The sequence below is a fragment of the Onychomys torridus genome, chromosome 8 (genome assembly GCF_903995425.1).
Source record: "Onychomys torridus chromosome 8, mOncTor1.1, whole genome shotgun sequence".
Lineage (NCBI taxonomy): Eukaryota > Metazoa > Chordata > Mammalia > Rodentia > Cricetidae > Onychomys > Onychomys torridus.
In genome coordinates, this window is record NC_050450.1 from 12,986,701 (window position 1) to 13,013,474 (window position 26,774).

General features: G+C 39.6%; 1 protein-coding gene across 16 annotated transcripts in view; it reads right to left on the reverse strand.

Moving 5' to 3' along the window:
• The window catches only part of Rbfox1 (RNA binding fox-1 homolog 1), a 1,681,994-nt gene that overhangs the window by 12,661 nt on the left and 1,642,559 nt on the right, over positions 1–26,774 (reverse strand). For 12 of the 16 annotated variants that reach the window (XM_036197544.1, XM_036197532.1, XM_036197534.1 and 9 more), the window contains 2 exons: positions 21,600–21,664; positions 5,895–5,947 (listed from right to left, as the gene is read on the reverse strand). In XM_036197544.1, coding sequence (XP_036053437.1) covers positions 5,895–5,947; positions 21,600–21,664 — 118 coding nt within the window. The remainder of the gene's footprint in view (positions 1–5,894; positions 5,948–21,599; positions 21,665–26,774) is intronic. The other 4 variants (XM_036197533.1, XM_036197529.1, XM_036197531.1 and 1 more) reach the window with 1 other exon arrangement.

Sequence of the window (26,774 nt, forward strand, 5' to 3'; positions counted from 1 at the left end):
TGCACTGGAAACTGGTACTGCATTTCTTATATGGGTTCTGGTGCTTGAAAACAGGCCTTCATGATTATGTAGCAAGAACTTTACTAACTCAGCCAGTTCTCAAGCCACTGTTGTGATAATTTTTTGTGTGTCTTGTATACAGACTCATACACACACATATGTACATATTTAACTGATTACATGTCAGCACATAGAATTCACTCAATAACAGCAAGTTATTGCTACATCCTGAAGAATTCAGTAGAGCCCATAACAGAGGCAGCTGTTACAGGGGCAAAGGTCTTAATGCAACCCTCCACACCAGGAAAACTACTCTCATGCCACACTAGAAGAAGAGAGAGTGTTGTGATGGTTAGTATTGATTGTCAAGTTGACAAGGTCTAGCATCATCTAGGAGACAAACCTCTGGCACATCTGTGAGGGAGATTCTAGATTGCTTTGAACACTGAATGTGGGTGGTACTAACCCATGGACTCAATAAAAAGAACAAAACATTCATTACTCTCTGCTACTTGTCTTTAGATGCAGTGTGACCCTCTGCCTCAGTCTCCTGACCCTATGCCTTCCCCACCATGGTTGGTGGTTTATTCAAATTGTGAGCCAAAATAAAACCTTTCTTTCCTTAAGTTGCTTTCCTCAGGCATTCTGTCACAGCAATAAGAAAGGTGACAGTAATACAGGAGTCCCATTTAATATGGACTGGACTTGTGCTTCCCAATCCTACCAGCATGTCCTGCTTATTCTCCTACCAAACACTGTTCAAAAAAAAAAAACATTCCTCAAAATTCCATGGCCATGCATCATGGTAGGCACCACCTTTCTCTATACTTTCAAGAATCTCCATAGAGGCTTTTATTTTCTCCTGTTCTTATCACAGACCTTTCTGGTCTCTATCAAGGTCTTTGACTGACTGTGTTAAATAATGAGATTGAAATGAATCCCCCAATGATTATGGGGAATGCCAAATGGTTTCACAGCCTTCTAGTCTTAACTTGTCTGAGCTACTTCCTGGATATCTCTAAGCCATATACTTGCTCTGACCACCCTGGACATTTTGCTCCTAAAACTGTAAGCATGCCTAATTGCATGGCCTTTGCACTGGTTGTCTGTTCAACTTGATGAACTCTCAGCGGCAAAATCTGGGATGATGATTACTTTCAACTGTTTACGTGTTTCTTGGGAAAGAAAATCTCAGTTGATTGTCTTTATCAGGATGCCCTATGGGCATGTTTGTGGGGGCTGTTTTTGACTATTCGTAGATGTAGCAAGACGCAGCCCATTGTGGGCAGTACTATTACTTGATCAGGGGGTCCTGACCTACTCGGGTCTGAAGCAAGCTGGATGAGAGCAAGAGTGCATCGTGTATCCTTCTTGCTTTTGACAATGAAGTATCTGACTGGACACTTGAGTTCTCACCAGTGAAGGATTGTAGTTCAGAACCACAAACAGAATAGACCCTTTCTACCCCTTTGTCAATTTTGGTTGGTTGTTTTTTATCACAGCAACAGAAATGAAACACTTGATTCATCCCTTGATTAGATTTAAGTGTCTTCTCAGTACCACCCTAGTCTAAAAAGTGTCTCTGATCATGGAAGCTAAAGATGCATGGAACCTTAAAGTCCTTCCCACCTGCTGCTTTTTTACAGATGTTGCAACTCTGTCTTTTAAATTTATTTTTATTGCATTTTAATTTTTTATCTGGTGTGCATGCATGTGTGTATATGTATGGGTATGCATGTGCCATGGCAGGCATGTAGAGCTCAGAGGGTATCTTTGAGAAGTTGGTTCACTCCTACTATATAGGCCCTAGGAATCAAATTCAAATTATCAGGTTTGGTGGCAAGAACCCTGATTCACTGAGCTATCTTTTTGGCTCCAGTCCAACTTTATATACAGGTATATCCTATGCTTTTTCATCTATATGATTCACGGTATACTCTCCATTAGAATGGAAATTTGTCTGTGGATGGCTCATCCTGAATGTAATGCCGTGACCTCAGGAGTTAGATGCATTCCCAGGACGTGGCAACAGTTCCATAAATACTAAGACTTGAAAGAATTCTAGTCATTTAGCAACTTGATTTTTAGCCTCCATTCTCACACAAGACCCATCTTGCTCTGCTACAATCACTAGTCTATCCTGAAAATGTTCTTGGGAATCACAAAGGCAGGGGGTTTTCTCAGAAGAACAAACCACCCCCTCCACCCTTTATGTCTCCTGCAGACTCCAAACATGGAGGGATCTTGATGTTATACATTAAGAGGTGGTTCAGCTGGCTTCCCCAGAGATCATACTAGTGAATACCTTAACTGTCATCACAGAACTTTTCTCCAATGACTGATGGAAACAGATGTAGAGATCCACAGCCAGTCACTAGACAGAGCTCTAGGAGTCCAGTCAAAGAGAGAGAGGAGGGATTCTATGAGTAAGTGCATCAGGACCACAATGGGGAAACATATAGGGATGACCAAACCAATCTAGAAAGAACTCATGAAAGTTGGATCAATGGCTGTGGACCCTACATGGGACTGCACTAGGCCCTTTGCATGGTGAGTCAGTTGTGTAGTTTGATCTGCTTGGGAGGCCCCCTGGTGGTAGCATCAGAATCCATCTCTGGTGCATGAGTGGGCTTTGCAGAGCCCACTACCTATGATGGGACACCTTGTGCAGCCTTGAGGCAGGGGGAAGGGCTTGGACTCACCTCTACTGAATGTGCCTCCACATGGGAGGCCTTGCTTTTTTGTGGGAGGGAGTGGGGGATGGGTTGGGAGGGGAAGCTGAGGGTGTGGAAGGAGGGAAGAGAGAGATCTTTGATTGGTGTGTAAAATGAATGAAAAATTTTAATAAAATAAGAAAAAAAGAGATGGTTCAAGTGGGCTAGGCAGATACAACAGTTAGCCCTATACCCTGTTGTTAAAGGGACAGTCTCTAGTTGTCTCCTTCAAGATCAGCCCCATCCAGAGGAAAACTGGCCAACTCAAATATTGCAAGTTTGGAAACACTGAGTAAGCAAATTCTTGTTTCCACAAATAGTCTCACAGACCACAAATGGGAATGGGCAACTACGCCATGCAGCTAGCAAAAACAGAATGAACATGAGGGCATTCTCTGCAAAACATGCCATTTGTCTTGGGAAGCTCAAGTGGCAGATCATGGCCTGCTTCTGCTGATGGTGGTCATCTCACCATCACTACCCATATCTCCCACCATTTGCAGCCTTTTCCAAAAACTCACCCCTTTAAGAATTTTTATACATTCCAGCAAGCCTTACAAAGAAAGATGTTAAGAATCCTGATTTTTTTTTTTTTTAAATTCAATGTAGGTGACCAAGCCCAGAGATTTATTTCTAAAAGGCACGTTTCTACCACTAAACTCATCCTCAGCCCAGATCATTGATAGTTTTCTCCTCAAAGAATCTTGCACAGCCTTCAGTCAGGGGGAGGGCCTTGGAACTGCCTTTACTGAATGTACCAGGCTCTGCTGACTCCCCACGGGAGGCCTTACCTTCTTGTATGAGGAAATGGGGGGTGGGTTGTGGAGGGAGGCTGGAGGGGCGGGAGGAGGGGAATCTGTGATTGGTATGTAAAATAATAAAAAAATGTTCTTAATTAAAAAGTTTAAAAAAAGAAAAAAAGGAATGTGTCTGTTATTGAGCCCTGGTTATTGATCGAGACCAGTATACAATAGGCTTGCTCTCTGTGGTGTTGGTTTGGTAAGCAAGTGGGGGTCCTGACCAGTGGACTGTGTAGGATGTACTGTCTGTGCATTGGGATTTTGCAGCTTGTGAGGGAAGATCTCCTAGAAGACATTAGTTTCATTGTAATTCTGAGTTTTAATTTTGATTCTGTATGGAAAGTAGTCTAGCTGCAAGGGAATCTGATAGATTCCCCATGGGTATATTTTTCTTCCTACTTGATTCAAACCTTCCAGTTCAAATGAGACCCTATGAAGCACACAACACATTATTAATATGGTCATCATAGGAACAGTGGTATCTTTAAAATGTCATCCATAGCAATTCATTAAGAATTTACTGGGCAGCCCTCCTAGAGAAGACAGAATGGGAGAGAACTGGGCTGTGCTCATGCAAGCATTTTCTATTGCTTCATTACAGAAGATTGTATGTGGACCACTTGCTATCATAACTTTGTCAGCTCATGGGATAGGATCACTATCTACCTTTTATATCGCCTGTGTCCAGTTTTTTATCTATGACATCAGAATATAACCTGAGATGCAGTGGAACACACATGAAGTTTAACAGGGAAGACTGTGAGTCTGCAACACTAGTACATCCACAGACAATAATTGCTCACATGCTAAGCCACCATAATCCTCCCAACTCCATTCTCTTCCCATCCCACCCCCTTTTCATTGCTCCACTCTGGAAATGTTAAGTTATCCTGGTGTCCCAGAAAACTATTTCTCACTCTGTCACTCTCAGAAATGAGATTAACAGGCCATCTTCCACTGCAAGGCATTAGTGTAGTGTTAGCTATGGCAGCACCTCTAACTGGGAGAAGCAGAGATATGTGAGCATAGAGATAAGGGGAGGAGAGAGCAGCATCATTAGCAAAGGCACTTCATGTAAATGGAGCAAGCAGTTGCTTGTGTAACTCTTGGAATAAAACCTCAACCCCATTTAAAAAAATGCAGAGAATGTCTTTGTAAAAGACCCACATGCGGAGACCTGTGTGGCCATGCCAGAAGCATGTTCCTAGCTAGCTCTGTCCCTGCTTTCATTCATTCTCTCTAAATACTCTGAACATTCTTAGTAATTTGCAACTTTGTTTACTACTCCATTAGTAAAAAGTGACTGGCAACAGATGCATGCTCTGTGTGTAAGGCTGGGTTGGGTGGTTTGTTTGCTTGCTTTTGAAAATCATGTGACATGCTTGGTTATGGCTGTAACATCCACTTTCCTTGGTCAAAAGCATCTCATTGGCAAGATTGCCTAGTGATTATCTGAAGTAGTTTAGGCTTTAGTCCACCCCACACACATCCTAAAAAAAGAGGAGAGGAGAGGAGAGAGGGAGGGAGGGAAGGAGGGAAGGAGGAAAGGAGGGAAGGAGGGAAGGAAGGAGGGAGGGAGGGGGAGAAAGAGAGAGAGAGAGAGAGAGAGAGAGAGAGAGAGAGAGAAAGAGAGAGAGAAAGAGATATCTAATATTCATTAAGGGACTATTTTGGCATTTAATCCAGTAATTCCAAACTTAATTGTTCTGAACTATATCAAAGCAAAATGACAGGGATTAATTTGATGGATATATCATGCAACTAGGCAATTTCTATTCACCAATGTCCTAGTTTTGATAACAAACTTTCCTTTTCTTAAGTCCTGATACTTAAGAATATGTGTTGAAGGAAAGGAAACAGGATCTTTAGCTAATGAAAGGAAGATCCCCTTCTTATAAGACAGACATAATCATATTTCCTAAGGCCACTGGCTTTGTGGATGCAGTCTCTTATAGCCAGTAATATTCTATAAAGATCCCAAATAATTCCCATTTCAACCTCTCTGAATATAGATACAATATGTCAAAAAGCACAGGAGTCATGTCATGTCCCTAAGCTCCCTTGGTCAGTATTTTACAATAAGAATACTGATTATTCCATGAATTTTGTTGTGAATTTGTTCACCACAAGTGTTAGCCTTCTGAACCAGGAATTATTAAAATCGGAAATACAAACATCAGAGTTAGCAAAAATGCCTCATGTATTTTTCATATGGTAGATCCTAAAAGCTTCAGCTACACTCAAAAGTATATGGTCTCTTTCTCCTTTTATAAAAACTAAACTTACTATAGTGACTTAACTGCAGCATGTGAAGAAGATTAAAAAAAAAAAGGATACTGAGACTCAGATGGGAGCATCAGGAAGTAGGAATGTCTGTTACCTGCAGAGGTGTTACAAGAAATTTCATCTGTTGCAACGAAGACGAACTGATTTCTGGAAGAGAAGATAAAATTCACAATACTGCTCGCTCAGGGGGAAACGTGCTCTCTGGCAATTGGTTCCATGTGCACAGGTGAAGGGTGGGGAGGGGGCTGCGTCTGCATGGGTGTGGCAAGGAAATGTGCTGATGGACCCTGGACTTGGGAAGCTTGGAAAGATCACAAAACAGGCATGCGGGACCACTTAAATGAAATCATGAGGGCATCAGGGTGTGGGCGTGTACAAGCTATTACTGTGCCAGGGTATTAATATTGCGTGTTACCAAAACATGCCAGGGTATATAGCTAAGGCCAAGCTATTTCAAGTTGTGCTTACATAGGTTTTTATGCTAAATATATACTACAACTTTTTAAAAATAAAGACTATGTTTAGGAAAAAATTATACTAGCACTAACTAACTAGAAATATCATAAAACCCCATATATTATAACACACTACTCAAAATTGTTTTTAAAAGGAAAGAAAAAATACTTTCATTGCAGAAGAGAGCATTATATGGAATCAGAGTATGGATAATAAAATTTCTTTATCAAACTAAGATTGCTATAAGAAGACAAAAAAATTCACCAATTGAAACAACACCTATCTTTCCAAATTATTCTTGGTTTTTTTTTGGGGGGGTGCATATGCATGCCATGATGCACACATTGGGGGCAGAGGACAACCTTGGTATTGGTCCTTGCCCTCCATTTTATTTGAGACAGCATCTCCTGTTATTTCCAGCTGTGTACACTCAGCTAGTTGACCTGTGAGTTTCCAAGGATTCTCCTGTCTCTGCCTTCCATTGCAGTGTAGGAGTGCTGCAATTATAGACACACAACACTGTGTCTGGCTCTAAATGGGTCCTTTAGGGATTTGAACTCTGGTCCTTACAACTGAACAGCAAATGCTTTACCCACTGAGCCATCTCCTCACCTTTCTCAATTTATTTTGTAATGAGGCATATTGGAAAGAAAATTTTTCAAAAAAATGGAAAATGCTATTTCACTTTGATTTACTAAATTCAGAAAGATGATAAACCCCCCCTTAAGGCATTTTCAGTGGTGGCAATTCCATAATGTAAAGTGTTTGAATGCAGAGGTACTGTTGATTTCCCTAGAAATATGAATAGCTATACCTTGCCGATTAGAATGACTCCTTGAGATTGGTTAGGGTCTTAAATGCCTTGAAAACCCCAGAAGGTGCTGGGTTCTCATTTGTTAGATTTTTACTGTGCATAGGGATCAAGAACCCAGATAAATGTATTTCTGGGGGAGTCTTAGTGTGATTGCTTTTGTTCCAGTGTTTTCAAAACATCCAGCAACTGAGCATTTCATAAAACATCTTAGGAGAGTTTTACTGTCAAAAAAGGTGCACCTTTGGATATAAAGAGAGATGCCTGATGAATATTCCCTGGAATTTAATGTTCAGTTGAAAATTTTAGTTGCTTCTAAATCAATAAAATTCTAACAAAATTATACACTCTTTGAGAATACTCTCTTCTATAAATCAAAAGTCAAAACTAAGTTCATTTATCACCTATCTTAAAACAATAAAAGTTAGTTTTGTTGGATCTTTATTACATTTTTATTATGTCCCAAACTTTTTGAAACTTTGAAACTATTGGGTTTCAGATTCCCTACGTTTGAGGAGCAATACAATTGATATATCTGAAAATGTAAGAGCTATGTGGTGTGGAATTTGATTTGACTCACATAAGGGCTAGTGAGATTTAGCATGCCTAAACTGCAGGTAGAGTATTCCCAGCATGCATCAGACAAGCATTCAGAAGGACCTCTATTCACAAGGTGCCCATAACAGGAGCTCAGCCATAACTGAACATGGCAGCCTTGTCCGTTCATAGGGTGGACCCTCAAAGAGGCATTCCTGTATGCATGGTGTGTGTGAGTGTTGTTTAATCAGTTTTGCCTGACTCTTACTCCCCAGTTCTATAAGATTCAACAAATGTATATGTTGCTTCTTCATGGCTCCCTTCTAAGAAATAGTATATATAACTTATGAATTCCTTGAATTGATCATTCTGCCTCCATATTCAACATGTTACTATTACAGGTATATGCCCTACACATAGTTTTACCTGTTGCTAGGGATTTAACCCAGTGTTTAATGTATGGTAGGCAAACACTCTGCCAACTGAGCTACAACTCCAACTCCTAGGTTGCTAGATGTGGTGAGCAGGGCTGATTGTAGGCAACCCACACAGATGTTAAATGGTTGCTGAATGAATACAGAAAACTGGCGAAATTAAGCCCACATGTATTATTATAAAATAATTAGATCTTAAGGTTTCCAGAATTTTATACAGTATGATGTTACCTTTAAGAGTGATCTTTTGGACACCATGATTTTAACTCTTAAAATACTACATATTTTTCTCCTGCTCTTCTTCTCTTTCTTTCTTCCTTTCTCCCCTCTCCCTCCCTCCCTTCTTTCTTACATCCCTCTTTCTTTTTACTCTTTTCTTCCTTCCTTCTCTCCTACCATCCACCATTGCTCTGGTAACCTTCTTCTCTTTTATTTTCTCTTCTCATTGGGTATTTTTTGTTGTTTGTTTGTTTGTTTGTTTGGAGGTGGGGTTTTACTATGTCAAACAATCTGCTCTCAAGGTACAAGGTTCAACAGATCTTCTCTGAGGCTTCTGAGTAGCTGGGCCTGTCCATCACTATTTTTACAATTCTTGAGGGTGTTTTTGAACAAAGGAGATCACATCTGCTCTGAAACTCACTTCCTAAAAAGAATCGGCTTAGTTGGATTATGTTAAGTAAGGTTAAATCTCAAAGATCTAAAGGTCATTTCCAGTAGCGGCAGAGAAGGAATTGGCACACACTGGTGTAGTACCAAAAGGACTTACAACAGGCTTTCAAAAATCGATGGTCAACTTAAACAGAATTTAGCAATTCGGTGCTATTCTGCTTTACCTTCAAATACCCATAACCAGTCCCATTTCATTTCAGAAAGATCCCCACAAAATGTCAGCAAAGTGCCTTTCTACAGAGCTCACTAAGGACGAATCTGTGTGGCTATCAGCCTTCTAAGTGTTTGCTTTCATTGGTTGAGTATGAGTAAGATCAATAGGAAAGTTGTGTCAAAGAGGCTCAAGGCGGGGTGGGGGGGGGTTCAATGTAATGGCCAATAGAACAATGATACTGGACTTCTCAAGGGCCTCACATTAGTGTCCGTCACCCAATGCTATGCCATTTTATGGATATTTCTGTCCCTTCTACCCTGAAGGAACATTTAAGACAAATGTTCCATTTAGATGCATATAAATAGGCCCATGTTGATTTGTTCTATGAAGCCATTTATTCCAAATTAGCAGAGAGAGACAAGATGAAAATTGTAGTTGAAAAGAGTGCTGTCTCCAAACAAACTCAGAAAGAATAAAATGGTCCAAGCAGTGCAGGTGTGGAGTTACCTCACATCACAAGAAAGGAGGCTGGTACCATGGCTACCTCCTTATGCTAATTATCAGATATTTACTATGCTCCATATAGACCCATGTGTTTAAATGCCACCTTACACCTTATTTTTAACAAATTGGCCTGTACCTTGGTTGTAGTTGACAGTGTCTGGCTAAGTCATTGTCAACCTTGATTGAACCATGTTGATTGAACATGGTGATTACCTGAGGAACTTCTAATATTCCTGGCAACTGAGTTATACCCAAGACCCATTGAATGAGCATCTTTGTGGATGGAGCTCAAGCATAGACTGCTTCTACTCTCCTGGTCATTTTCAAGTGCACTAGAGTTTGGGTGCTGCTTGTCTGATTGAATGGTTTATAGCTTGAATGGTCCACAGACTCACAGAGAGAGGTCAGGGGAGTGCTACCAGCTGGGTCTCCTCTTCTCTGGATTCTGTGTTAGCTGATCTAGGCCAGAATCCAATGGGCACTCCAAAGGAGATCCTACTAGATTAATAGCCAACACTGAATTGGTAAATCTTTAATTCTGTAAGCTAAGAGCTATGCTTCTTGAGACTTCAGACTATCAAATATGGATTGGGCACTTGTCTGTGATATGAGGCTGCTAAATGTCATTTGTACCTACATATTTATTTGATTTTTCTTATAATCTATGGTTACTCTGATGAAAGGCGAGTAAACTGAGACAGGCCATTTAAGGCAAAATGCTAAGTGGTGGAAATGGAAGATGAGCACAGTTATCTGGGACCCAGCCTCCTAGCCTCACTTCCTCCAAGATCCTGATCAGGGGAAGTCATATGGAGCATGTTCAATAACTAATAGCAGTGTGCCTCTCTAGGGAAATTTATATTGCTTTGGATCTTCAGCTTCTTTGAGACAAAATGATACATATTTGAACTCTTCTTTGCATATACTATGACTGAAGCTTGAGAGAGATGATTCTAAGTATATTCAACTTCCCATGATGTAGAAATGGCATATTTCATTTATCCACAGACTCCCTTCCATTTTAAGATGGTTTCCATAGATCAACCTTCTAGAGGCCCTCTGACTCAGCTGGTGGCATATTTAAATTAGTCTTGTGGCTTACCATAAATCATCTTTATTTCTCACTGCCCCCACCCCCAGGTTAAATCTCATCTATTTGCAATTTTCTTCCAAAAATAATTACCCACTGAATTCTAAGTGTCAAGTGAAAAGACTGGCCTGCTAGCATATCTCAAGGAGATTTGAGAAGCCAGGCAGAGGTTAAAGGATCGACTTTGGCATGAGCAAGTGAGGTCCAACTGTAACTATCCCTTCTCAAAGAACACCAATGTTAAGTTTATTGTTAAAGGTTCTATTGTCTCCTTACTCTTCGGCTTCTCAATTCTATATTGCTATTGTTAAAAACTCCAGATCTGTGTTCCTCATAGTGAGTCTTCATGAGTCAAATGCTGTAGATTTCAAACCTAATACAACATTTATGCATATTTAAAACCCTGCAAGATGCTGACTACAAAAATCCCTACAGCCTGTGAGTTGGTCTCTTGACCTGGAAGGTGACAGCAGGGGTCCCCCAACATAGTAATTGGATGAAATCAATTTGATTCTACCTGCAGGTTCTGGGGAATCTGTTAGTTATAAGGCCCAGAGGGTCCCAACCTTGATGACAAGTAAGGATGTGTGTGTGTGTGTGTGTGTGTGTGTGTGTGTGTGTGTGTGTGTTTGTGTGTGTCCACATATGCCACAATATGCATGTAGAGGTGAGAGGAGAAGTTATTGGAGTTGGTTCTCTTCCACCATGTGGGTCCTTGGGATCAGGTCATTAGGTTTGGTGGCAGACACCTTTACCCACTGATCCATCTCACTAGCTCCTTTGGTTTTCCAAATGGTCATTGAGGACTCAGAGCTAAGCCACAGGGATTGGGTATGCTCTTGGGGCCTTTGTACCATTGTGGAAGGCTGGTACTGGATGCACCTATCTTCAGCCTCATAATCTCAGGTATACATCAGTTTTGTTACTTAGAAGAGGAAAGTGATACAATTGCTTTCGATCACTGTTCAACCTCTCTTCCCATGTCCAGCTTCAAAATTCTATTCTGGAAGGTACAGATCCCAGTGAGGTGCATATGTTTGCCTTCCCTGTGGTTATTTTTATAGGTTTCATGTATATTATATCATATACACATGACATGTGGCATATACAGACAAACCAACAAGTAATCAAATGAAGTAGAAAAGGCTGCAAAAGGGAGCTATCATGATCCCTTATTTTAAAAAAATGAATATATGAAACCACATTTAGAGTCACTTCATGTAGGCACAACTTCTTTGCTTATATTGTATTAAAAAGGCTTAAATTAAGAGAGTTTCCAGTTTCTTCTAAATTTGGCTGTTTGACTAGACAACCCTGTGACTTTGGAAAGTCATTTCTAAGGGCTTTTCTCTTATCCAGAGATCATGTACACCTTCCCTGTCATCTCAGTCTCTCGAACAGCCTCCACTTCCCCCACTATATCCCCAGTCAGATGAAACAGAGCTAGCAGTGACTCTAGACAGCAGGGTTGTCAGTACAAGCTGTGTCTCATTAGGAAAGTCATCTCAACTCTCAGGGCTTTAGTCTTCTCACTGGGAAATCGAGCTAGAAATTAAAATATATGTTCCTCAAAGACTTTGTGCAGATTTAATAGAAAATGAATATAGTGTAGAAGATAGCGTCATCTTCTGCCCCACTCAAAAGAAGGGCAGTGGATTTGGAGGCTGGATTTGTTCTGGAAAAGGTTGTCTCCTTTAGGAAGCTGGTACATCTCTGGTAACTCCATCCCTTTTGAAGGTGCATGAGCAGAGAATCCACACCCAAGAAGAAGCATGAGCATGGGAAAAATGTGTTTGAAGTCATTAAACACTCATGGAGTTCAGTGACAGTGCTTGTGGTGATGGTGTTAGTGTTGGTGTTGGTGTTAGTGGTGGTGGTGGTGGTGATGATGATGATGATGGTGATGATATACTAAGTGCTGATCTCAGGCTATAGCTGAAGCACTTCCATTCAAAACCATGTAACATTTTTCACAGGAAGTCAAGGAGTTAGTGATCACCCATCTCTTTCCCTTTATAGATAAGGCAAGCAGAATATTGATAATCTCTATAACTTGCCCACATTCTCTCATGGATTAAATAATTGAACTAAGGTGAGATTCCAGCTTTAACCTAAATTTGTGATTATCTTCTGTATATCAGTAGCAAAGATTGATTAGCACAAGTATACATTAAAGAACACAGATGATACATACATGATCCTGTTTTAAAACATAACTCAGCTACATCCTGCCACAGGCTATGAAGGAACATGTAGAACTACAGTGTGCCACTGTTCTTGTGAGTCTTAGAAATGATCAGGCAGGAAAACAACTCACAATTTAAATGTAGTTAACTTATTGCTCTATCCTCTGTCAATCCAGTGCTTACAGTGAATCATCTCTAAGATAGCCTCAAATCAGAAATTAAGTAGCTAATGACATTTGTACCAATTTATTGATTTACAGCATTCACCTCACTTGTAGATTGATGAGTATGATCTGCCCTCTGATAAGATGAGAAAAATTAAGGCTCAATGACATTAAAAGAAACCAGCTTCAGTTCTTGCAGGGTTTGTTTTATATTGACGCCTATTATACAGTCAATGACAAGATCTTACCGTGGAACCACTTTCTCTTCTTATGACCTTGGGGGTTAGGAAAATGATAATTATGGCCAGAGGCCAACTGAAGCAGGTGGTCACAAGGGAATATAGTTTGAGAGATGCCAAACATTTATGAGGTCACTGAAGCAGGGACAGTGGAGTGGAGACAGTAGCAGGTGGGTGGACCCATGATGGAAGTTATCAGAGATGTCACCTCCTTCTCCTACCTCTGGATAAAGCATTTCAAGGTAAATTATGAAGACAGCTAGGGAGAAATAATACTTGGATTTAATTGTTTGAACTCCTTGGAATCTATTCATCTGTCTAAACATTATGCATTATTGTATAGCAAAACTAAGCTGGATGGAGGGCGAGGCAGCTAGCTAATTAAGAGTCTCTTCAATTCTCCCCTCCCCCACCAACAATAAGCAGGTTTCCCTCTAACTATTTTGTATGTTAATTAACTATGAAATGCACTATAGTTTTGAAGAGCATTGAATTCCAGAAGAATCAATCACTGTGATCTACACCAGGGAGAAAAATCATCACCCCCCCAAAAAAAATCATCATTCATTGCGTTCAGATGGCTTTTTCTACATGAAATTGCTACATACAGTTACAGAAATAACTTAGATGCCACATGCCAATGGAAGCCAGTTCTGGAAGTCAACCTGTACTCTTAGGAACAAGTTTTATAACTTGCTTTGATACCCTTAGAAGTAGGAGAGGGTCTTAGTGGAAAAATTCCATCTTGTTCCAAAAGATAACAGCTTTAGCATATGAGCTAAGGTCAAAATACAGAACAGAAAGGAGAAGTCAATCCCCAATAAAAATAACATCTAAAGGAAAAATATGGTAGAGAAGTTGAGTGTTAAATAGATAATTTTAAATTTGTGTATGTATGTGTGAGATATATGTGTGTAAGCAAGTGAGCTCTACAGATTTGACTGTTTCCCTGCATTGGGTTCAAAAGCGCATGTCACTATGCCTTGTTTTCACATGGTTGCTGGGAATTTGGACTTGAGTCCTCATGCTTATGGAATAAGAATTCCCCCCAGTTTGAGGAGAGACATATATAAATATTTCATGAGCTAAGATTCTACCTTGGGTGTGTGTCCTTCTGTTCTGCTGGATGACTGTCATTACCAAGTTCACTCTTTATTGTGAGTGGGAAGGGCTCACCCAGAGGCTGTCCAGTCTGTATTCTCATCACAGGTTCCTGACCTACCTCTAGGAAGCCAAAGTTTTCTAAGCATCCACAGTGGAAGGGCTGTGATGGTACTACTTAAAAGATGGATTTCATTTGCTTTTGTGGCCCATCAAGCCAATGATCTGCAACCTGAAAAGCATGTAATCAGGCCCTGACATGACCAAAGGAACTGTTATACCTTGTCTTGTCACCTGCCAAAGTGGCTCCCCACGTGGCTGTGACAGCCATGGTCTGTTGGGTTTGGAATGCCCTTAATCTCTCCCTGGCTCCTTGTTGGTCTGGTCTGTGGATTATTACAGGTCTATTTTTTTTAACTGCCTCAATTACATATTCATCCAACAGTGCATAACATTAGACAAGCCATGGTAGGTTATGGATAAAAAGTAATTAATTCTTGAGGCAAAACTTGGACACATTTAAGTCTTGAGAGAAGTATGTGTGTGTGTGTGTGTGTGTGTGTGTGTGTGTGTGTGTGTGTGTGTGTGTATGATTATATATGAGTGTGTATGTGAATGTGAAAGTGTGTATAAATGGTCTCTAGATTAAAAATAAGAGAAAATCAGTAAGTGGGTCCTTTAATAACACCACTATTGCTCCTTGCTGTTCAGTTTGGCATCCATAGACCCAAATTTCAAGTGCTTTCTGCCTCCTCCTTTAGGATTTAACAATCATCTCAGTTGTTCTCAAATTAAATCAATAAAAACTCAAAGGGTATGTTGGGAGAAAGTAGAATGATCATAATTGTAACTTTTTGGAGAATGTAAAAATCAGAACAATTTTAAAGATGCAGTGACATGTGCATATATAGCTTATTAAGGAATTTGCTTTTGTCTGGCATTTCATCTTATATTTCAGCTGTATCATAGCTCACTCAGAAGTGCATTTCTTTTAAATATCTGATAACTTTCTAGAACAATTAACTTCTCTTTCTCTTCTTGAAGGGGCTGTGTGTCACTCAAAAATGTGACTGAATCTGTTAAGGAATGAACTTTAAACAAAAAAAATCAGAGACACATAAAAATAAGACAATGCACATACATATACCTGGGTGCATATGTGCCTGTGTGTGCATATGAGCATGCACATGTATGGATGTTTTCAATATAGAGGTTTTAATAAAATCCTGACTATACTTTCAGCAGTGGCACTGGGATACAAATGGATATAAATAAAGACACTGGTGACTCATTCCTGCTACATTCCTATTATAAGGTAACAGAGCATCTTTTGTTTAAAAAAAAAAAAAAAACAAAACTAGAATTGCTCATCACAGTGACAGAAATGACTAAAAAACCAAAACCAAGAACAACTTCAGTAAGCTGCTGCCACAAGCTACTGGGCAAATGCTCCTTCTCATTGTCACTTTATGCCTGACTGTCAAGAATGATTTCAGTGGCATTATCTCACTGAGCCATGCCATGTGATATTCTTGGGTCTGCCCTGAGCCCTCATGAACTTCCCATTAGCCCTCTGTTGACCTGGGAACACCATTCTTATTTGGCATGATCAAGTTTTGTCATACCCTCCCTAGATTTTCTCAAGCGTTTGTTTCTCAAAAAGATAGAAAATGTAAACAAGAAGCTCCCACACAGTTGTCAAGGTTTATTTTCCCGAGGCAGTGTCCAGAAAGGGAAATTGGCTATGAACTAAAAAAAGAGGAAACAAAGGTACTATATTCTATTATGGCTCATTCCTAGGGAAAGAGCATTTTAGCTGCATGGTGGAAGGAAGAATGAGCAGAATTCACTAGTCCCCAAAGAGGGAGTTGATGGCCATATTTCACTTTCCCAGATCTCCTAGCCCTGGAAGGCAGTACATCTGTGAACATGAGACCTATCCTTACACATGTCCCTAAGAACAAGCATGATGCTTGCTTTTGCTGTTCTGAAATAGTTGGAATTCTTATCATACCTGGTTTGAAAATGAAGAACTGGGACACCAAGAAATTCCCCTACCCCTCCTCTGTGCTGTCTGTTCTCATTAAACATTCTACATGGTCCATACATTAAACTCTCTATATTTTAATGCATAGCTAGAAAAAAGTGCAAAATCATCAAGTTCAGATGATACAACAATTTTTGTGAAATAATCTTTTTATAATGTAAATAAAGTCCTTAGATGTAAATAGTGAGCTTTTTATTCAGGATGCTCACTTGCTTTTTACACTGCCAACACCCTACATAGTTGTGTGTGTGTGTGTGTGTGTGTGTGTGTGTGTGTGTGTGTGTATACATATACATATATATATATATATATATATATATATATATATATAAAAGGATGCTAAGTAAAATGGTTTATCATTTTAAATGAAGCTATTTGCCTGTTTTCATGGTGGAAGTTTGGTAATCTTAAATCTGAATCCAGAAAATAACTTCTCAGATAGACTGAGGGGCTATGTTACACATGTGGGAATGGACTCAGATCCCTCTGCTGCTTTAGTCTTCAGACAAAGGTTTTATATAGGAATTTCGTTCAGTTCTCTGTAGACTTGCTCATGATGCAATAGAAGAGAGGAAAAAGATGGTATTTTGCTCTTGATAATTCCCTTTAATTTCTCGCTCCCTCCTTCCCTCTGCTTATCCTGCTTCTATTTCCTTCCTTTCTGTTTTCTTTCCTTCTTTTTTCCACCCACCCATGGATCTAAGTATCATCTATCTCTCTTCACATCCACCCATCCATCCATCCACCCATTCATCTGTCTCTCCATCTACATATGTTTGGCATTTCTGCCTCTATCATCTATATAATTTTAAATATGATACCAAAGATATGCCTACTTATGCCTATTAAATTTTTAAAAATTTACTAATCTATCTCTCTCTGAAATAGATCCTCTACTATTCATCTTGTGAGCACCTGTTCTGAATTGTGCTTAACACATACCATATGAGTGCCTGAACTCCACAAGTCCTGGCTTTCTTGTTCTGAGAATTATCTCCAAAAGTCTTAGAAGTTCCCTATAAGTATGTAAGATGACAAGATTTTATTTTGGTCTATATTAGGTTGAGTGATATGGAATTGCCAATATTATACTTTCTTTTCTTATTATATAAAAACAATGAAACTTTAAGGTCTCAGAAAATGAAGAAGAATAAATTGAAAGCAGAACCCTGCTGCTTGCAGCCTCCTTGCTTAGTCTAAGGATGCCTATGTGCCTGGTTCTGTACTATCATGTTACTACCACCCTGGCATTTGTAGATCTTTATAATAAAGAAATGTTTTATAGTTTTGTATGACTTTTAATGAGCTTCTCTTACCCAGAAGATATATTCACATAATTGTGAATATTTCATTCTATGTTCTGGAACACATATTTCTTTGTTACTTAAAAATGTATTTTTATATTATAACAACTCAAAAATCCTCATTATAATAAAAATATAAGACAATATATTTAGGATAAAAATTATTTGATAAAAATCATTTTATCATAAACATATTTCCTAAAAGTATCAACCAATGGATACCAACATTCCAATGAGCACATCTCTCTAACCTAAATAGAACTTGATAGAATTTATTTTCCTTCCTAAGTGATAGATTGTTATGCCTCAATTTTCAGTATTATGTACTACCTTACTTTTCAAAAAAGTACTATATTTGTTTGAAAGGAAAATCATATTTTAATTCATAGAAGAAATGGTCCCAGTTACAGCCATATTATGGTTAAATTTGACAGTAGGATATTCTGTTCTTGGTTCTTTTCTAAGCTGTCTGTGTCTACTCTCTTTCCTAACATGGAGGGACACTTTCATGCACCAGTCCTTAGGGGATGTTAGAGTATCAGCAAGCAGGACAAGCATGGCCAGGGTTTCTTTCTAGCCAGAGTATTTCATCAATGCTATGTGCACATTACATATATTCCCCCACTATGAGTGGCACAATTCATTGAACAGGGTAACTTTCCCCACTTCCCACCTCCCAGCTGGACAGCTGAAAGATGTAACAAGGACCAAGACATAAAACACAAGGAACCAAGAGCCAATCAATAAAGAGACCTGTACCCCAGGCTTATTCCAAGCAAGCCGTTCATGGAGCTAATGTGATGGACCTGTCCAACCCAACACATACCACAGACACATCAGCAACACTGAATATCATGCAATGACCAGATGACCACAGACCCCACCGCCATGCTATGATTGGTTCAAGCTCAGAAAACAATCTCCTTGAGAGTCTGGACAGCTGGCTTCCATTACACCAATGTGAGATTAACAAAATAAAGAATTGATTATGTCAAATGTTTACTAAATCTTCATAAAATGCCAAGGAAAGCTGTTCACCTATTCTCACTCAAAGAAGCTGTGATGTCATCTAGTTCAGTTCAATCTTTGTGGTTTGGGAAAGCTTGGCCCACAGCAGATGGTCTTTTCTTCGGGAGGGCAACACCCAGAGACTCTTGGACTGCTCTGAGATTGTCAGCATGTGATCATTTAAGCAGGAAGATGATGGGCAGGGAGCTGCAAGGTACCCATTAAAGACCTTCCAGACAGCACTGAGGTTACTACAGTTCAATCGTTTTCAAAGGGTTCCTGAATCTTTAATTTTATAAGGGTTGAGTAAAGGTAAAATTCTACAAATGGGAGGTATGGGGGCAGCACAGCAGACTTAGTCTCACTTTGGAGAAGGCTGAAGAAAGAATCACAGGGAAGCTTTGTTGCTGTGTTTCTTTTAATCAAACTGACAACCAGTAACCATTTCTCAAACATTCCCAACTCCACTGATTTCCCTTCCAAGTTTGAAACGGTTTCTTTTTGGTTTAGAAGTATATCTCTTTGTCATCCTGTCTGTCTTCTAGAGAAGAGGAAGTTAGACTTTGCTGCTACTGATGCTATGGTATGATTGTATAAAAAAAAAAAAAAAGATTATACTTTGCCCTGATAGATTCTGTATTTTTAGTAGAGATTCAAAAGCTATTCTGATAATCCCCCATTTCCCCTGAATATATTTTAATAAAGACCTTTCCTTGTCTGTATTGATTACAAATAAAAGGAACTACCACTTAATAGTGATAAATCAAAACCAGAAATTCCATTTTAGAGATTGTTTTCTGGTAATTCACCTATTACTGAATTTACCTCAATGAATAATTCCATAGGTGACAAGTATTCTGCTTACAATAAAGTTAAATAGAGCCAGTAATCAATTTCCACAGCAACCAAGGGGACCTAATATGCAAACATCTCTAATAAACAGCAAGAGGCCAATTACATGGAAAAGAATATAGTTAGTGGATTCCTTCAGCTGCAACTGTTACACTGAACTGGGAATTGAAGTTATTAAAAATTTACCAATTCATGAATGAGGGTATTTTGTTTTTCAGTAGAATGTATCACCAATGAAAACTCTTAATAATATTAAAATTGTAGGTTTTATATAGATATTTACATATATGGTGTTTCACAATGCAGAGAATTTTAACAGTTTCAGACTGGTGCAAGTGGAGATAGTGGGCTTCCCTAGTAACTCTAAGATAGTATTAAACATTGTTTGTTTTGATCAAGTGTCTAAATTAGTCTTATTGAAGAAAGCGATTTAAAGTCTACCTTTGTAATTAACCTTTCTTCAACTTGGGGCTAGATGCACTTATTCTGAGGAGAAGCAAGATAAACACTCAAAGAAATAAATCTGTTTAAGATTCTTATAATTATACAGCAGGATAAAGTTACTATGATTATAATTACATACAAAGTGGGCGTTTGAGAATTTAGCATCTAGAGATATTTTCATAAAAATAATTAAGGGCTGTAGCTGAGCCACATTACAATTGAGACTGTGTGGATCTTCAGTGCATGGAATTTAATAACATTTAAGCCTTTTCATTTGTAGAATGATCTCAAGTATTTCAAGATTGTCATCACTTTTATTAGCCTTATTGACCCTCTCAGTTTTCCTAATCTGGTGTCAGAGAATACTAAAGATAACAATTTACATGAAGCACTTGCATCTTGGCAACTGACGCTTGGGTAAATGGATAATTCATGTATTTACAAGTGTGTCTGGCCAGTGGCTTGGATTTCTTTGAAGATTCTCTACAATTTAGAAAACGTGTTATGAGTGCTCGGGAGAAAACAGTTATAATTCCTGTGTGTAGCCAGATAGCAAATCTCAGCTCCGCTTGCCAAAGAGTCATTTATGACAAGTTAGTGCATGGAGCTAAGTACAGCATCTTAAATTCAGGGATTTATTTTGCTTTATTAAACTGCCTAAGAATTCTGCAGCTGCTGCGAGCTAACCACACTTGTGAGAAATGGGATGGAGGTGCAGGAAAAGTGCACCACTGCAAATGAGAGGAACTGCATGGCCACAAGCCAGGCGGGAGTCCAATGTCTTCTGACAGTTCTCTTTCATGGGCCACGCCCTTTGCTTGCTTACCTGTCTGACCCAGCATGCCTCAGCCACACATGCAAATTGTTACCATACCATTATCATTTTATTTATGAAACATATCCTTAAATTAAAATAGTCATCACAAAAATAAGCACCCTCCGGGACATTCATGCATGCAGAGCACCTGAACATTCACATTGATGTCCTCAGAGAACAGAGCCAGGAAATCACATTCAATATGGAAACACACACATTTTGTTTATTGGCTGGCTTACAGCCCCACCCCCCCAACAAGGCACCTATATAGAAATAGCTATAACTGTTTTAGAAACCATCACATCACGAAAGCCTGGGGACCAAGCCAGTCACACACATTCATTTGGAATTCTGCATTTCTCAAATACATTTCTGTACCTCCAGCTGCCAGTCTTCATGTGAGGTGTGCAGTGCAAATGAAGTTGGCTTATGTTTGTAGGTTTAGGCACTGGACACTGCCAAGATCAATGAATGTCCTTATGAAAGCCAGATGTTCTGCCAATCTTTGTTTTGAATTCAATGGGCAGAGGTGAAAGCTTTCCTGGGTATCATGAGGGAAGGAAATGAATCTTCAGGCTTATTACTTGCTCATTTTCTTCCTATGAATTAGATGAAACTATGGTCTTACATAGAAGGCCATGAGAAAGTTGAATGGTAGTGTGTGTGTGTGTGTGTGTGTGTGTGTGTGTTTACATGTATAAGATACATGGTCATAGGAATAAAGAGACCAGAAAACATCTATCCAGGGACACAGCAGATTTTCTTTGCATTGCATCAGACAGGATGAGGAGTTCACAATGAGCAAGGCTTAAGCATCCATCTTCTCTCCATGTAGCCTGTGCATAATAACTTCACCATGGGACCTAACTTTTAGGGGCATCCTCTTCAGTAGTCATGCATGTTTCAAGCAAGACCAAATAAGAATGAGAATTTCCTGCCTCACCAGCTATTTGCAAGTCATTGAGAGAAGGAAGACCCTTACCTGTCACTGTAGGCAGCGGCAGTGGCAGGGGTGGGCTGGGCGTAGCGGTATGCAGCATAACCACCCTAAAATACAAGTAGAGATGTGGCTTAGGAATGGAGAGCTTAGTTCAGCAATACCCAGAAGTGAGGATCCCGCACCAGAGAAGCAGGTACCCAAGGCCTCCCATCCAAGGTTGAGGTTAAGGAAAGCTTAGTATTACAGCAGAAGTAGAGCAATACTGGAGACAGGAGGTTGAAGACCTGTCCTGGCTGTGTGTTAAAGGTTAGAACTCCTAAGCATATCTTCGGATGCAGAACCCAGAGGCCCTAAGAAAATGCATCTAAGTGTTAATGGTGTTGGTTTGGGGGTGAGGATTAAATATTCTTCCTACTTTGCTGAACTTTCCAGGTTTCCAGAATTGACCATAACTTACCAAACATTAACTTAAATTTTATTAAATTATCTTTATTTCTTCATAAAAGTAGATACTCTCCTGCCTCATATTGATTTTCAGAAACCAGATCAGTAAGTTTCTTAGTAATTGCATGTGTGTTGTGTGTGTGTGTGTGTGTGTGTGTGTGTGTGTGTGTGTGTAGCCATTTGATCATTGATGGTTTTGTAGAAGGCTTTATTAATGTTCCATAATTATTACAAAAGTGAGTCAAAAATTCTGCCTTCTCAGCTGAAAATATCACACTGCTACTTGTCACACAAATTCAGATGAAGAATGTGGTTCAAAGGAGGGGGATATATGATAAAGTCTACCAATTTGTAAATAAAATCATTAAGAGAAAAGAATCTAAAAAGAAAAATAATTAACATTTAGTTCTGTGTACCAGTAATCGCCACTGTTCAATTAAGCACAGAGGAAGAGCAAATGGGCACATTGAAAAGGAATTGTGTGTAGTGGAGCACTGATTATCAAACTGAGAAAATATGGGCATCTTGCTCAACAGACCAGGGCAATATGTCAGCCATCACGGAATGATCTCAGCACAATTAACAAACTGGATCCAGTGTCCAGAGGTAACAAGGGGCTTACTCAGGTTCTAATGAGAATGCACAGTATGCAGTGCTTCAAGGTTGGAGGCTTGCCTTTCGAATGAGGGATAACTCAGGTAGAGTGGCATGTCAGAGGGCTGGCTACAGCAAAATGCCCAAGGACAGCAGGACAAAGCTGACAAGTGTCATACATGTGGCCTTACACAGAGATGAAGCAAGGCTACAAAAGCAACTTCAAACACGTAGGTAATAGCTCTTGACAGTTTCTTCTAGTGTTTCTGACTGAAATCCTCTATCATATATGTCATAGCTCAACAGAGCCAGTTTTTCTTTCTTTCTTTCTTTCTTTCTTTCTTTCTTTCTTTCTTTCTTTCTTTCTTTCTTTCTTTCTTTTTTCCTTTCTTTTTTTTTGATTTGAGGATTAAACCCAGGGCCTTGCACTTGCTAGGCAAGCGCTCTACCATTGAGCTAAATTCCCAACCCCAGAGCCAGTTTTTCTATGAGGAAATTTGTTCTTTGGATCAACCTTGGTTAAAGACACACCAAGACTTCTTGGTGGATAGTCACCAATAATACAGAGCCAGGAGTTTCCATGACAGCTTTCCTTAAGGAATAAAACTGTGTAATTTAAAACAAAAAAGATCTTAACCAGACACCACCTGGTGTTCCAAGCACAGTGCTCTCTAATGAGGAATGGGGGAACTCATTAAATGTGCCAAAGAGTCATAAAAACAAAGCAGGTGTCAGGCCAGCACTGAACTCCAAAGGAGGAATGATGGCCATGAAGAAACCAGGTCACCAGTTTTCCAGAGTTCTTCTTTTAATCTGCCTGACGATTTTTCTTGGCTTTCATGATATATCAGAATGATATAAGTATGTAAGTATGTGCATTAAATATAATGGGGTAGGAAGGGGTTAGATTTGGCCAGCCAATGACTATGAGGCATTATCATCAACTGAGTGATGTGTGTGTGTGTGTGTGTGTGTGTGTGTGTGTGTGTATGTGTGTGTGTGCATCTGTCTGTCCAGAGTAAAATTTGTTAAAGCTATTTGCATAGGTATATCAGTTTCCAAGTAAATTCTAAGTGGCTCAGGAATTTCTCTTTGCAAGCCCTTGTGGCTCAGTTTCTCCAATTGTCTCTGGGCATTTACAGAAGCATCTGTCATGAGAGCAGGTAGGTATTCAACAAGTGCAGAGCATGGCTACAGCATGAACAGAAGTAACTAATGTGAGCTCCACTGCCTACAAGGTTGATAATGCAGCTAGTAACCTTTTCTTTTGAATTTTATTTATTTATTTATTTATTTATTTATTTATTTATTTACTTACTTAGTTATTTATTTAGTTAGTTAGTTAGTTTTTTTGAGACAGAGTTTCTCTGTGTAGTTTTGTGCCTTTCCTGGAACTCACTTTGTAGACCGGGCTGGCCTGAACTCACTGAGATCCACCTGCCTCTGCCTCCCGAGTGCTGGGATTAAAGGCACGAGCCACCACCGCCTGGCTTGAATTTTATTTTTAAGATTACAATTTGATTACACTATTTCTCCTTTTCCTATCCTCTCTCCCAAAATAAGGTGAACCATGAGTTTGAGAATGATTTTTTTATATATATTTATTTATGGCTTCACCACTGAGAGGAAATCAGCTTCTGTGTTAAACAGTCAGTCACAAGTGGTTAGTACCCTGACGTTTGGTCTGTTACTTAAGAGTTTTGCTTTTAAACATTGTCTGTTTGTCTGTCTGTCTCTGTGCTTTGTTTCTGAGGCAAGATCAAATGTAGCACACTATACCAACTGGGCTACTCCACAGTCAAGTTTATGTTTTAATTTCTATTTATGTGTATTTGTGTGAATGAATGACAGTTGTGCATGTGCATATATAGGGGCCATTGCATTGTAGTTACAGGTGGTTGGAGCCACTCAAAGTCAGGGCTGAAAGCTGAACACTGGTCCTCTGAAGAGCAGTAAGCACTGGTAATTGCAGAGCCATGTCTCCATCTTTCACTAAGGATTCTTCAGACTCTAGTCTGCTGACATTTACAAGGAGGTGGCTTTGACTTTTGTAAACACATCACATGGTGCTAACAGCAGTGTTCTGCCTGGGTCTTGTCCAGCATGGTGGCCAACAGTCTAAAGTGTTTTCTTATTACTTGAAATGCAGGGACTATAATTAATTAATTTACTTACATTTTGGTAATTTGTTTTGCTCTTACCTTATCATTTATTTTCGGGCACTAGGATCTTATACCTGCTGGTGAAATGTTCCACCATTAAGCTATTTCCCAAGCCCTCCTTCTTTTTGTTTAAACTTTATTTTTCATTTTGAAATAGTGTTGTATAAGTTCAAAGTTGGCCTTGAACTGATCTTATAACCAAGCAACCTTTGAACTTGTGATCCTCCTGTCTCCACCTCCCAAATGCTAGGATACAGTTATACCAGATTGACTATTGTTAAATGAATTCATGTATGTTGCATGTGTGTTCATATGTGTGCAGCTGAGTGTGCACACATGATGAGTTCATGTGTTTGGAGGTCAGAGGACAACCTCCTCACAAACTGTCCACCTTCTATTTTTCTTTCTTTCTGTTTTTTCTTTCTGAGACAGGGTCTCTCTCATTAGTCTAGAACTTGCCATGCAAGCCCTATAGATCCTTTTGTCTGCCTTTCCAGCTCTGGGGTTAGAAGGAGATGCTTCCATGGTTGGATTTAAACAACAAACAAAAGAAAACTCAAAACCTCTCAGTTGTGAAGACCCATCTCAGGTCTTCCTGCTGTACAGCAAGCACTTTACCAAAGGAGGCCCCCTCAACTCCTAGTTAATTTTATTTAAATGTAAGCATCTGCGGGCTGGTGGCTGTAGAGTTTTGGTCTCTGCAATGTGTGATAATGGGGTGAAAAGAATTCGGTGGCTTGATCACGCCACCTCTCTACACTGTGTGTTGTCTTTCCAACTTCTCTTATATTTCAGCAACAGTGGAGCTGTGCACTAACTCAGTGTATGTGCACACACTGTAAAATGGCCCACAGATACAAATTGCTTTAATTTGCTTTGCAAAAAGGTGACTAGGATGAGCTATATTGCTCTGTCTTCTGCAGCTTGCTGAACAGAGCTGGAGCGTCGGCTTAGTTCTGTGCTGTTGTCTGAAGAATGAGATCTGCCTTCTGTCTAAAGACTGCAGACTCAGGACTTATTGAACCTGGTAACTGCAGACCCAGTGAAAAAATAATGTCACCAAAAAGGAGATTTTTTCCTTCTCCAAACCAAAGAGAAAAAAAGTATAGCAGTTTTATCTATTTTACTCACAAAAATGTGTGTGTGTGTGTGTGTGTGTGTATTTTGCTGGAGGTTGAACCTAGGGCTCTATGCACATCAGGCAAGTGTTCTATCACTGTCCTACAACCAAAGCCTTCCTTTGACTTTTTGTAGTGACACAGGATCCCATTAACTGCCCCAGGCTAGTATTGGCTTACTCTGTAACTAGCCTTGAACTTGCAATCCTCCTGTCTCTGCCTTTCAAGTGCTGGGATGACAAACCTGTGTCATGGGACCATCTGTGCTACCATCTTCCAGTTGCATGGCAGTTTTAACATTAGCTGTAGAGCGCATCTTAAGACTCTTGACCAGTGGTGGATGCATCGATATTTTTTTTTTTCTGTTTTTTACATCCTACAAATTTACTCATTTGGTGTTTCTTTGGAAATGAGAAATAGGGTTAGCAACTGGAAAAAAAAATTCTAACTGACTATAGTAAGAGCAGTGAGAGGTCCAGGAGATGCAAGCTATGCAGCCCCTCAAGGCTGGAGGGGTAAGAGAATTTGGATTTAAAGATCCTAGTGTATTCTAAGAACCAACTAAAGATTATAAAGAAATTGATTCTAATAAACTCTCTAATCCCCCACCTCATGGTGTGTGTGTGCGTGCACCATGGTGTGGATGTGAATGTAACCTTGGGTGTTGGCCCTTGCCTTCCACCTTGTTGCTTCTTATTATGGCCAGCTGGATAGCTGGCCTGTGAGCTCCTTGGAATACCCATGTCTTCTCCTCATATCTCTTGCAGCAGTGATGGATGACAGACCAGTGGTGCTATATCTAGCTTTATGTGGTTTCTGGAGAATACAAACTTTGGTCCTCATATTTGCTCAGCAAGTACTTTACCTACCGAGCCGAGCCATCTCCCTAATCCAGAAAT